The sequence below is a fragment of the Colobus angolensis genome, unplaced genomic scaffold (assembly GCF_000951035.1).
Source record: "Colobus angolensis palliatus isolate OR3802 unplaced genomic scaffold, Cang.pa_1.0 Scaffold134, whole genome shotgun sequence".
Lineage (NCBI taxonomy): Eukaryota > Metazoa > Chordata > Mammalia > Primates > Cercopithecidae > Colobus > Colobus angolensis.
This window is the reverse complement of record NW_012114422.1, coordinates 824,772-838,949: the sequence shown is the minus strand read 5'-3', so window position 1 is coordinate 838,949 and position 14,178 is coordinate 824,772. Positions and strand designations below refer to the sequence as shown.

General features: G+C 38.6%; 1 protein-coding gene and 1 pseudogene across 1 annotated transcript in view; one reads left to right on the top strand and one right to left on the bottom strand.

Moving 5' to 3' along the window:
- Window positions 1-1,492: 1,492 nt before the first annotated feature.
- On the bottom strand, window positions 1,493-2,183 carry LOC105506237 (annotated as a pseudogene).
- Window positions 2,184-11,282: 9,099 nt separating this feature from the next.
- SLC35G1 (solute carrier family 35, member G1) overlaps window positions 11,283-14,178 on the top strand; it is an 11,981-nt gene continuing 9,085 nt past the window's right edge. Inside the window, exons 1-3 of the mRNA XM_011934354.1 lie at window positions 11,283-11,360; window positions 12,410-12,445; window positions 13,968-14,058. Of these exons, the coding sequence (XP_011789744.1) occupies window positions 11,283-11,360; window positions 12,410-12,445; window positions 13,968-14,058 (205 nt within the window). The remainder of the gene's footprint in view (window positions 11,361-12,409; window positions 12,446-13,967; window positions 14,059-14,178) is intronic.

Genomic DNA, 14,178 nt, shown 5'->3' with positions numbered 1-14,178 from the left:
TCTCGGCCTCCCAAAGTGCTGGGATTACAGGCTTGAGCCACCGCGCCCGGCCACTGGAAGGTTTTAAAACAAAATTAACACTTCAAAATTTGATACTACCAGTATTAAACCAGTTATTGCCTGAGTAATAAAATGCCACATAATCTACTGCTGGAAAGTGAGATTGCTTAAATGGTTTGGGCTGCCTGATCATTGCAACAGAGGCACCCACCTCAGATGGGATTCCACTAGTCTTACCAGTTCCTAGCCTGATGGGAAACATTATTTAACGTATGGCCCCATAAACATACTACTCACGAAACCATAACAAATCTTTTGTGTTTGTTTAGATAATTCTTCTCCAGAAAAAAACATGCCCCCCTCTCTAATCAACTTTGATGCTTACAGAAATTAAAAAATAAAATTTACTAAACTACATGAACCTATTAAGGCATTTTAGAAATTGACTTCCAGAATAATGGAACATTTTTAAGCTCTCAAAATCCTGCTGTTTATAGGGCCACCTTACATTTGTGGAAATATACACTGTACTGAGAGAAGAATATATTACCTATAAGCTGTTCTGTGGCAAAATGATAGCTTATTTCTACCGTCTTCTTAGTTTGATTTGATTAAGACCAATAGGTCTGAGCTTCTAGTGATCAAGTTCTATTATGTCCTATAGTGATGGGCTTCCAGAATGAAAAGTAAACAATAATTGAGGAATCCAAACATTCCACTGATTAAGCTAAGTCTAGTGAAGACATAGCATGAAAAAGGTTGCAATCATTCCAGATAAGTGGATAATTTTATAAAACTAAAATCGAAGCACTGAAGATATGGAAAATTTCATAAGTATGAAGTAATAAGATACAAAAATGACACGGGAATTACAAAAATATTTGCCAGGCCAGGTATCAGAGCCCCAGCATCAAGAAGTGGTTGACTCATGGGTTGGTAAGAAGAATTTACTGACAACAGTATAGGTTTGAAAAAGGAAACCACTATTAGAAAGTTGCCAGAGAGTGCAGCAGGCACCTCAGTGAGAGGACGGAGTGCACCGTGGTGGACTTTTCCTTAGGAGTAGTTATGAACTTTAAGGCAGAAGCTTGAGGGTAACTGGGACCATACTAGCCACATAGGTCATAATAAATGATTACATTTATAGTAATTTTGGTGCCTTAATGTCAAGCAAGGATTACACAGTGACTTTTGACATGGCATTCTGGAGATATATAGAAAGTCTAGTTACTTACAAACTTTAAGTTGAAAAGAGACCTGGAACTAGATGCCAACTTTGGATACTAGGGAAGTTTAATTACTCCTAAATTCTTCAGATAAGTTTTGCCTGTTTTGTGGTCAACAGTTGGTCTTTGCTTCCTTCTAAATTCCTCAGATAAGAAGTATTTGTCTCCAGGGCCTATTACTGGGTGGTTTTTGTTCTCCTCAATATTTAAATCTCAGACTTGAGAAATGGGCTATACATTGCCTTCCAGGGGAGAAGAGAAATGCCTTAGATGTTCTGAGAGCACTGCACCTTCGGTTTGTTTTCAGTGATTGGTGGAACATGAATAGGAACCACATTACTGCTTGGGGACATGTCGTTTTCGGCTCTGTCTGATATTTGCTTCTGAGAAACAATGTGGGATATCTCTGTTAGAATTGTCTGAAAAGTAGCTTCTACATTTGTAGAGTCTAGAGCAGATGTCTCATTGAATGACAAATCATTTTTTTCTGCCAAAGCTCTTGCTTCAACTGTAGGAACTTCCCTGAGATGACGTAAATCACTCTTATTTGTCCATGATAACATGACAACAATGTTACTATCAGTGTGATCTCTCAGTTCTTTCAGCAATCGTTCTATATTTTCATATGTGAGATGTTTAGCAATGTCTTAAACCAATAAGGCACCTACATCTCTATGATAATATGCTTATGTTATAGCTTGGTATTACTCTTGCCCTGCTCTGTCCCATACCTGTGCCTTTATTGTTTTCCTATCAATCTGGATGCTTCGTGTTGCAAACTACACCAATGGTACACTTGCTTTCCAGACTAAACTCATTTTGAGTAAATAAAGACAGGAGATTATTCTTTCCAACACCAGAATCTCCAATAAGGATAACATTAAAGAGGTACTCATTCTCATTGTTGCACGTGCCCATTGCACAACTGAGGAGTGAAGGGGTTGGAGCGGCAGTGGCATCTGTGAGACTAGGGAGGCACTGCTGCTCCTAATTTTCTACACTTGATGAAAAGTACCAATCCTGAGATCCAAGAATCTCAATGATCCTCAGGCAGGCAAAATAAAAACAGAGAAAACTACAAATTATGTCAACATGTATTGATGAAAAATAATGATAAAAAGTTGCCAGGCAGTGACCAAAGACTTAGATTACAACACTCAATTCCCTTTGAATACTTGGAAAACTTTCTCAGGAAGGAAGGATATAAACAATCCTACACTGTAAGGATTAGAAAAAAAATATTTATTTAATGCCTAGCCATTGACAAACATTCACAATCATCAGTACCATCCAGGAAAACATGACCTCACTAAACAAACTAAACAAGGCAGCAGTGACAAATTTCAAAGTGACAGAGATATGTAACCTTTCTGACAGAGAATTCAAAATAGCTGTTTTGAGGAAGCTCAATGAAATGCAAGATAAAACAAAGAAGAAATTCAGAATCCTATCAGATAAATTTAATGAAGAGACTGAAATAATTAAAAAGCAGAAATAATTGTCAGGCAGAAATTCTGGAGCTAGACAATACAATTGATAAACTGAAGAATGCATCAGAATCTCTCGACAGCAAAACTGATTAAGCAGAAGAAAGAACTAGTGAGCTTGAAGATGGGCTATTTGAAAATACAGAGTCAGTGGAGTCAAAAGAAAAAAGAATAAAAAAATAATGAAGCATGCTTACTTGGTCTAGAAAATAGCCTCAAAAGGGAAATCTAACGTATTGGCCTTAAAGAGGTGGTAGAGAGAGAGACTAGGGTAATTTAATCAAAGAGATAATAACAAAGAACTTTCCAAACCTAAAGAAAGATGTCAATATTCAAGTACAAGAAGGTTATAGAACACCAAGCAGATTTAACCCAAATAAGACTACCTCAAGTGATTTAATAATCAGACTCTCAAAGGTCAAGGATAAAGAAAACATTCTAAAAGCACCAAGACAAAAGAAATAAGTAACATATAAGGCAGCTCCAATATGTCTGACAGCAGATTTCTCAGTGGAAACCTTACAGGCCAGAAGAGTAGTATGATATTTAAAGTGCTGAAAAAAACCCTCTTATCCCAGAATATTATATCCAGCGAAAATATCTTTCAAACATGAAGGAGAAATAAATACTTTATCAGACAAACAAAAATTGAGTGATTTTTTTAAACACCCAGACCTGTCTTTTAAGAAATGCTAATGGGAATTCAATCTGAAAGAAAGGGACATTAATGCGAAATAAGAAATCATCTAAAGGTACAAAACTTACTGGTAAGTAACAATAAGTACATAAACAAATAAAGAATATTATAACAGTGTAATTGTGGTGTGCAAAGTACTTATATCTTGAGTAGGAAGACTAAAAAAGATGAACCTATCAAAAATAATAACTACAACAAATTTTTAAGACACAGAGAGTATTATGAGGTATAAACAGAAACAACAAAAACATAAGAGAGGAGATGAAGTTAAAGTATTGAATTTGTATTAGTTTTCCCCTTGCTTGTTCGTTAGTTTCCGTGTTCAATTTTGCAATCAGAGTTAAGTTGTCATCAGCTTAAAATAATGGGCTATAAGATGTTATTTGCAAGCCCCATGGTAACCTCAAATCAAATATCTACAACAGTTACATACACACAAAAAAAGAAAAAATCAAAACACACCACCAGAAAAAAATCATTTCCAAAAAAAAACAAGACAGCAAGGAAAAAATGAAGAGAAGACCACAAAACAACCAGAAAACAAATAACAAAATGGCAGGAGTAAGTCTTTACTTATCATTAATAACACTGAATGTAAATGGACTAAACGCTCCTATCCAAAGACATAGACTGGCTACATGGATTAAAAACACAAAACAAAACAAGACCCAGTAATCTGTTGCCTACAAAAAACACACTTTACCTATAAAGACACACATAGACTGAAAACAAAGGGATGGAAAAAGATATTCCATGCAAATGAAAACGAAAAAAACCAGCAGGAGTAGCTATACCTATATCAGACAAAATAGATTTCAAGACAAAAACTATAAATACAGACAAAGATGGTCATTATATAATGGAAAAAGGATCAATTCAACAACAGGATATAACAATTGTAAATATAAATACACTAGACGCTGGAGCACCCAGATATGTAAAGTCAATATTTGTTTATTTATTTATTTATTGAGACAGGGTCTTACTCTGTTGCCAGGCTGGAGTACAGTGGTGTGACCAAGGCTCACTGTAATGGGTCACTGTAGCCTTGACCTCCCAGGCTTAGGTGATCTTTCCATTTCAGCCTTCTGGGTAGCTGGGACTACAATTACACACTACTATGCCCAGCTAATTCTTTGTAATTTGTTGTAGAGACATGGTTTTACCATGTTTCCCAGGCTGGTCCCAAACTCTGTACTCAAGTGGCCCACCTGCCTTGGCCTCTGAAAGTGCCAGCATTACAGGTGTGAGCTACCACATTGAGCCTAATGTCTTAAAACATTAAAAAAAAAAACAAAAACTGAAATCATATGAAATATCTTCTCTGACCACAATAGACTAAAACTACAAATCAATAACAAGGAGAACTTGGAAACTATACAAATACATGAAAATTAAACAATATGCTCCTGAATGACCAGTGGGCCAATGAAGAAATTAAGAAGAAAACTGAAAAATTCCTGGAAACAAACGGATATTCACTGTCACCACTGTTACTCAACATAGGACTGAAAGTCTTAGTGAGAGCAATCAGACAAGAGAAAGAAATAAAGGGCATGAAAATTGAAAAGAAAGAAGTCAAATTATCTTCGTTTGCAAATGTTATAATCCTATGTTTAAAGAAACTAAAGACACCACCAAAAAACTATTAGAGCGGATAAACAAATTTAGTGAAGTTACAGGATACAAAATCAACATACAAAAAATCAGTAGCATTTATTTATTTATTTATTTATTTATTTATTTATTTATTTATTTATTTATTTATAGAGACAGAGTCTCGCTCTGTCCCCCAGGCTGGAGTGCAGTGGCATGATCTCGGCTCACTGCAACCTCCACCTCCCAGGTTCACGCCATTCTGCTGCCTCAGCCTCCCAAGTAGCTGGGTCTACAGGCACCCGCCACCATGCCCAGCTAATTTTTTTGTATTTTTTTAGTAGAGATGGGGTTTCACCGTATTAACCAGGATGGTCTCGATCTCCTGACCTTGTGATCCACTCACCTCGGCCTCCCAAAGTGCTGGGATTACAGGTATGAGCCACCGTGCCTGGCCAAAAATCAGTAGCATTTCTATATGCCAACAGCAACAGTCTGAAAAAGAAATTGAGAAAGTAATTCCATTTACAACAGCTATAAATAAAATACTTAGGAATAAACTTAACCAAAGAAGAGAAAGATCTCTACAATGAAAACTATAAAACATTGATGCAAGAAATTAAACAGAGCATAATAAAAACAGAAAGATATTCCATGTTCATGGATTGAACGAGTCAATATTATTAAAATGTCCATACTACCCTAAGCAGTCTACAGATTCAATATAATCCCTATCAAAATACCAATGATTTTTTTTATAGATATAGAAAAAACAATCCTAAAATTTATATGGAACCACAAAAGACCCAGAATAGCCAAAGCCATCCTGAACAAAAAGAACAAAACTAGACGAATCATACTACCTGACTTCAAATTAAACTACAGAGCTATAGTAACCAACACGGCATGGTACTTGCATAAAAACGGACACGTAGATCAATGGAACAGAATAGAGAACCCAGAAAAAAGTCCATACATCTACAGTGAACTAATTTTTGACAAAGTTGCCAAAAACACACAATAGGGAAAAGACAGTCTCTTCAATAAACGATGCAATAAATATACAGAAGAATGAAACTAGACCCCTATCTCTCACCATATAGAAAAATAAAATCAAAATGGTTTAAAGACTTAAATTTAATACCCAAAACTTTGAAACTACTAAATAAAACTTTGGAGAAACTCTCCAGGACATTGGTCTGAGCAGAAATTTCTTGAGCAGTACCCCAAAAGCACAGGCTGCCAAAGCAACAAAGGACAAAGAGGATCACATCAAGTTAAAAAGCTTCTGCACAACAAAGGAAACAATCATCATAGTGAAGAGATGACCCACAGAATGGGTGGAAATATTTGTAAACTACCCATCTGGCAAGGGATTAATAAGCCAAATATATAAGGAGCTCAAACAACTTAATAGGAAACAAAACAAATTTAATAGTCTAATTTTAAAGTGAGCTTAAGATCTGAACAGACATTTCTTGAAAGAAGACATCAAATGGCAAACAGGTATATGAAATTGTGCTCAAAATCACTGATCATCACAGAAGTGCAAATTCAACCTACTATGAAATATCATCTCACGCCAGTTAAAATATTTTTTATCAAAAAGACAGGCAATAACAAATGGGGGTGAAGACGTGGAGAAACAGAAATCCTCATACAACATTGGTGGGAATGTAAATTAGTACAGCCGCTATAAAAACAGTATGAGGTTCCTCAACAAACTAAAATAGAACTACCATATGATCCAACAACCCCACTGCTAAGTTTATACCCAAAAGGAAGAAAATTAATATATCAAAGAGATATCTATACTCCCATGTTTATTGCAGCACTATTCACAATAGCCAGGATTTGGAATTAACCTAAGTGCCCATCAACAAATGAATGGATAAAGAAAATGTGGTGCATACACACAGTGGAATACTTTTCAGTGATAAAAAAGAATAAGATTCTGTCATTTGCAATGACATGGATGGAACTGGAGGACATTATGTTAAGTGAAATAAGCCAGGCACAGAAAGACAAACTTCATATGTTCACACTCATTTGTGGGAGCTAAATTTAAAACAATTGAACTCATGGAGACAGGCAGCAGGAGGATGGTTACCAGAGGCTGGGAAGGGTAGTGGGGGCAGGGGTAGGAAAAGGGGATGGTGATTAGGTACAAAAATATCCTTAGATACAATGAATATGATCTCATATTTGATAGCACAAAAGGGTGACTACAGTAAGCAATAATTTATTACACATTTTGGAATTACTGAGGGGGTATAATTGAAATGTTAGTAACACAAAGAAATGATGAATTCTTAAGGTGATGGATTTACCCTTATGGGAGTATTATACATTATGTGCCTGTATCAAAATATTTCATGTACTCCATCAATATATACACCTACTATGTACCCATAAAAATTAAAAATAAAAAAGTTAAAAATATAAAATATACATGACATAAGGTTGATCACCTTTAAAAAACAAGTTGCCAGAGAAAACAGTGGGACGAGATAATATTAACACTGATTTATCATCAGAGACAAGTCAGCCAGAAGAAAATAGAACAAGATTTTTAAGGTCTCGAAAGAAAAAAACTGTCAACCTGTAACTGTATATCCAACACATATATTCCTCAAAACACAAAATGTAAATACATTTTTTACTCTACAAGAAATGTTTTAAAAGTTCCTCAGGCTAAAGGAAAATGATACCACACGTATCACATAGAGATATAGTTCTAGACAAAGGAATGAAGAGTTTCAGAAGAGGTAAACATTTGAGTATACATAAAAGGTTTTTCTCCTCATTTTTTAATCTCCTTAAGAGGTAACTGACTGTCCTAAACAAAATACTAACAATGCATATATTTAAAGAAACTTATAACCTATTTCCTCCTCTCTATCCTTCAAGCAAGCTATTGTTATATTTGTCATACATTTTATCTAAATCTATGACAAATATGAATACACACACACTATGGAGGCTGAAGGAAATATTGACCTTGCCAAACAAGAATTGCCTAAAAGCATTGTTGTTTTAGGGCAGTAATGGTTAAGAACTTGGGCTTGAGGCCAGTCACAGTGGTTCACGTCCAGCACCTTAAGGAGGTGGAGGTGGAAGGATTACTTGAGGCCAGGAGTTTGAGACCTGCTTGGGCAATACAGTGAGACCTTGTCTGTACAAGAAATTGCAAAATTAGCCAGATGTGTTGGAACGTGCCTGTTGTCCCAGCGAATACACAAATATACAAAGCAAATATATATGGTTTTGTATGTAAATGGAACTTCTTGAGTGCTTTCTATCCTTACTACCACTGAAGGTGAAATTGCTGCTGCTCCTTTAGGGGACTAGAACTGGCTTCTCTTATTGGGTTGTGGTAGCCAAGCACTGTGTGTGTGTGTATGTGTGTGTATACATATGTTTGTCTGTAGAGTAAATCATGCTTTGTAGTTTGGTATTGGAATTCTCTGCTCACTGACACTTGGCTTAAGTCTTCTTCCTCCTTGAGGTCTCATCTTAGTAGAAATTAACGTTTGCCCTTTTTGTTCCACAGAATCAGGAGTTGAGGAACATCCAGTAATGGGTACAGAGAAATGGAGCAGAGAGCAAGAAGGAGCAGAGGGAGAATAACAGAGTGCCTGGGGGCATGCAGATGATTCAGGAAGGGACTAACATTAGGTCTGAGTTATTACGAAGGTATTCACGTTGCAAATCGCCTATGAACAGCCTCCATCCCCTGTGGGACCCAGCTGGGACCCATAGTTTGGACAGCAGAAGTGAGTTAGGAACACATCAGAGCTGTAGACACTGGAATATGACTGTTCTCATAGCAGATTAAGACAGAGGTTGGCTTCTGTTAACATTATAAAAATTGTTTTTCTTCTTTATTTCATAGCATTTTACTCTAGGAAAGTTAAGATGCTAGAGAGACACCATAAGCCTAGTGTACATCACACAGCACCACCATAGTGTGGAAAGCTGTCATTGAGTATTGCCATCGCAGTGGTCTCAGGGTTCAAACCAGAACATCGAGTGAAAGAAACTATGCTCTAATGAGGTCCTCTCAGAAACCAGCAATCCTGGCAATTCAGCTCTCTGGGCAAACAATAGAGCAGAGTCGTCAGGACCACCCAAATAGGCGTCTGATGATCCTGGGTTTCAATCCTACCTATGCCCTTCACTATCAGTTTGACTTTGGGCAACTGGTTTAACATCTCTGAGTCTCAATTTTCTCATCTATAAAATGAGGATGACAAAATGCATACTTTTTAAAAAAGAGTACTTACTGTCAGGTACCCTACAAGTATTATCTCATTTTATCCCCGCAACAGCTAGATACTATTATTATTCTATTTTATAGGTGTGAAAATAGAGGCTCAGAGCAATGGGCTGTCATGTGTCAGAAGTCACAAAGCTGGTAAGTGGTACATCCAGGAGTGGACCCTGGGCATTCTGACTCCAGAGCTCTGCTTTTAACTATTAAGCAAAACTGCCAGATAAAGCTCTCCTGAGTATTAAATGAGGTGATGAGCTCAATAGTGCCTGGCACATTTTGATTCTTTCATAAATGGTAATTATCAAAATGAGAGTTGAGTGGAATCCAAATCCCAAGTCATGACAAATCTGGGGTTAATGTGAATTCTGTAGCAACATCCAGGGCCAAGTCTAAAGCTCAGGCATCCTCACTCTCAGATAATCAGTAAACAGAAAGTTCTCAAAGAAAAACACAAGTTCCCTGGGGTGTCAGAAATCATTTATACAGAAGCTGCCTTTTGCAGCATGGGAACAGATCAGAGAGTAGGAAAGAAAGGAAGAACTGGAGAATGTCCTGGCCACATCGTCAGAGCTCCCTTGAAAGGGAGCATCCTGACTCCCAGCCCAATTTGTCCAAGAGGAGAGAACAGAAAGCCGGGAGCTAAACGAGTGCCACACCTCTGGCGCATGGATTTTGCAGGATGCTAGGTAACGCTAGCATCATTTCTCCATTTCTCCATCATCCCCCACCCAATCCCCATCAGGTCCTAAGCCTTGTCTCTTTTGTTCCCCACTCCACCACTGCTAAGAACTGTAAGCTGTCCAGTGTGTGCACTCAAACAACACTAGCTGAATGCATTACATGAAAAATGGTATGGAGATAAAGATATATTAGGGACCAGAATGGAAAATTGTCATACCTTTTTTAAAATGGAACACAGGACTTCAAAGAAACTTCAAAAATCTGATAAGGGCTTTAAACTGTCTGCACCAAGTTCAAACTCTCAGAACTGTTTTCCCTGGCATTTTTAACCCCTTAAAAAGTTTAATAAAATATACATAAAATTGACCATTTTAACCATTTTAAATATACAACTCAGTGGCATTAAGTGCATTCACATGGCTGAACAACCATCACCACCATCCATCCACCGAACTCTTTCACCATCCATCCACCAAACTCCTTCACCATCCCAAACTGAAATGCCACACCCATCAAATGCTAATTCCCATTCCCTCCACATCCCAGACCCTGGGAACCATCATGCTACTTTCTGTCTCATGAATTTGACTATGCTAGGCCCGCTAATAAATGGAATCATACAACATTTGTCCTTTTATGTTCGGTTTATTTACTTAGCATAATGTCTTCAAGGTTCATCCATGTTGTAGCATGTCAGAATTTGATTTCTTAAGACTGAATACTATCCCACTGTATGCTTTATACCACATTTTGCTTATCTGTTCATCCACTGATGGACATTTCAGTTGTTTCCAGCTTTGGCAGTTGTGAATAATACTAATATGAAAACGAATGTACAAATATCTGTTCAATTTCCTGCTTTCACTACATCTAGGAATATATATCCAGAAGTAGAAATGCTGGATCATGTAGTAACTATGTCTAATTGTTTGAGGAGCTATTCCTGGCATTTTTTTCTGTTATATTTTCAGAGTCAGTTCCTACTTATTTGAACAGTTTATTTTGCCTCTCCAGTGTTCTATCCTACATTTATCCTAAATGACCTCTCTTTTGCTGGTCCCATCTTTCATTTACAACCAAGATTATTTGGAAACATGATCTTATGTTCCACAGTACTGATTTTTCCCAAAACAAAACATTAGGGCTGTTTGGAACAAACTGCCATTTCCCAAGTCATAAGGTACATTAGTTTAAAAGGTTAAGAATCCATGAATTTTTTGGGGAAAAAAAAGCAGTCCTTTAAATCAGTACCAAGGTACCAGCTTGTTATGAAAGACAGTTCCTGACTTACAAACGTCTCACTTAGGAACATCCCTGACATGCAAAGAGCAGTGGAAACCAGGAGTCTGACTCCTCCTGGAAGTACCTGGAAGTCTCCACCTGCTGCCACGGGGATGGTGAGGATCTTGGACTTTGGGACAGGTAAAAAAAAAAAACCCACCTCTTCTCCACTTTCATATTCCTTCTTCCTTCTTGACACCAGAACTATGGGAGTGCCATCCTTGCTGTGGCTACCTGGCATCACAGTGAGAGCTTCTGTTCTCACTGGAAGATTGAATCACTTCAGAAGCAGAAGAGTGTGTGCTGGAACACTGCAAGATTTTGCATACAGAAACAATGCTCTTTCACATCTAGTCAACAAGTTCTGCACATTCCATCTCCTAGCCACCTCAAAATCCATCTTTCCTCTTTGCCGTTTCTACCTGGGGTCAGAATCTCATCTGGGCCACTTCAGTAGGCTCTGAACTAGTCTCCTCCACAGTCGGGATTTCTGGCCCATCCTGCACACTATGGAGATCTATCTCTCACCAGCTCAACATCATTATCATCACCAAAGACCTGAAATAACAATGTTCAAGGGAGACCTTAACGGTCCCACACCTCTGCTGGGTGAAGCTTCAGGACAGCCATGTCTCCTGACTTCTAGTCTGGTCCGCATTTTTTTTTTTTTTTTTGAGACAGAGTCTCGCTCATGTTGCCCAGGATGTAGTGCAATGGTGTGATCTTGGCTCACTGCAACCTCCACCTCCCGGGTTCAAGCGATTCTCCTGCCTCAGCCTCCTGAGTAGCTAGGATTACAGGCACCCGCCATTACACCTGGCTAATTCTTGTATTTTTAGTAGAGATAGGGTCTCGCCATGTTGGCCACGCTGGTCTTGAACTCCCGACCTCAAGTGATCTGCCCTCCTCAGCCTCCCAAAGTGCTGGGATTACAGGCCAGCCTGGTCCGCACTTTTCTCATTGGTTGCCTTTTATGTCAACATGGCTCTCAGCTAAATGGGAGAATGAATATAACTGATACCATTTATATATGAAGGTCAGCAGTAGAGGGGAAGGATGTTAAAGGGAATAAACTGCACATGTGAAAGCATCTCACCTCCTTTAGTCACCTGGTCAACACTGGTGTAGTATCCATTTTCTTCTCTTCTTCTTCTCCCTTTTCCAGGATGGTGTTGAAAGTGTTGAAAGTGGAGCAGTCAGGGTACTTCCTTCTCAAATCATCACACTTCTTTCTTCTTTACTACACTTCCTAGCCACAATTTTCACCATTTAAGAGGAGGGGATTCTTCAAACCCTTTCCACAACTAAATCTTAGAATGCAATTGTGAAACTGCACTTGACTTTCCAGATATTTGAGGAAGCTTCCTGGTTCTTACTTTATAATCATGATCTACCACCCTCACCCTCCTTCCCTGAAATTTCCCTATCTAAAACAAAGACAACAAAACCTGTTACAGGTATTTTTGTAAGTAGCCTTAAATTCTTTTAAAAGTATTATTATTATTATTATTATTTTTTATAGAGACAAGGTCTATATTGTCCAGGCTGGTCTCAAACTCCTGAGCTCAAGCGATCCTCCCACCTCAGCCTCCCAAAGTGCTAGCATGACAAGCTGAGCCACCGTGCCCAGCCTTAAATTCTCTTTAAGACAAGGCAAAAGTATGTGTTAATCAAGTTAGAATTCAGGTGACCATTTGTCTCAGTTTGCCTAGGACAGTCCCAGTTTATGCCTATTCCTTTGTATAACTTTTAAAAGAGCTCCTCCTTTTACTCTCCAAAAAAAAAAAAAAAAAAAGGGTCCAGTTTGGAGGATAAATTATATGCTGACCCTAGTTTAAAGCACACTTTGATTTTCTAGCATAGCGTTTTCCAGGTGATATTATGCTTTTGCCCACATCATTGCATTTTATTTACATAACTACTCTACGAAGCAGGAAGGGAAATACTTGATCTCTATTAAATAAAGGAGGTAATCAAGGCTTTGAGGGGTACAGTGGTGAATGAGTTCACACACTCAGGGCCAGAACCTAGGATTCCTGACTTCAAGTCTAAAACTGTTTCAGCTGTGGATCACTATGTGCAAATGTCTGAGTAAAGGCAAACTTCACTCTCCTTTGGTGATCTGCTTGGCATTGGGCTTAGAAGTTTAGATACGTTCATCCTTGCATAGAGACTGTTCTTCTACATATAAAGCAAGCAAAGAGATGGAAGAATTATTAGCTAAACAAAAAGAGGCTGTTAGTGAATCCCGGGCCAAATGACATATATCTTCTACCGGATCTAATTACATCAGATTACTTGAATCTTATATCTGGCCAAATTAGGATATTTCCATTTAAGAAAAGAAAACCAACGATCAATAATGCACGCCTACTCTTGCAAAGAATGCAAAGAACATACAAATGGGTTCTGGTCAGACTTACAGATATATCTTCCTATAATTACACACTAATTCTTTCTTAAAAATATTTCCCAAACCACCAAAATTCTACCCTCCTTGGTAAGCGGCAAAGAGACAACACGGGAAACAAAACAAAATCCTAGACCATTTAAAGAAAAGCATAGTGCTTTGTAAAATCTTCGGGGTATCCCAGAGGTGCTGAAAGCGTGACTACATCAATAAATAAACGCCCACTCTTTGAGCCTCCTGAAAAGGCGGCCACAGGACCCCCGGGCGCCGGGGCTTGGGAACCTAGCGCCCCTCCTTGTCTGTGCCATGACAGGTTCAGTGTGACTTGCTAGGGATGGCTCCAAGCAGCTGGGCCGTCCAGCCTGCCCGCAGCAGAGGGTTGGACGCCTTAGGGCCAGCTGTGGGTACCACAGCCCCACCAGGGAGGCGGCGGGTTTCCCCAGGTTAAGAGGCCAGCGGAGGACGCGCGCTGTCCACTTCGCGGAGGGTGCGGGAGGGCCGGGCGCGCATGCGCACGGGCGCCA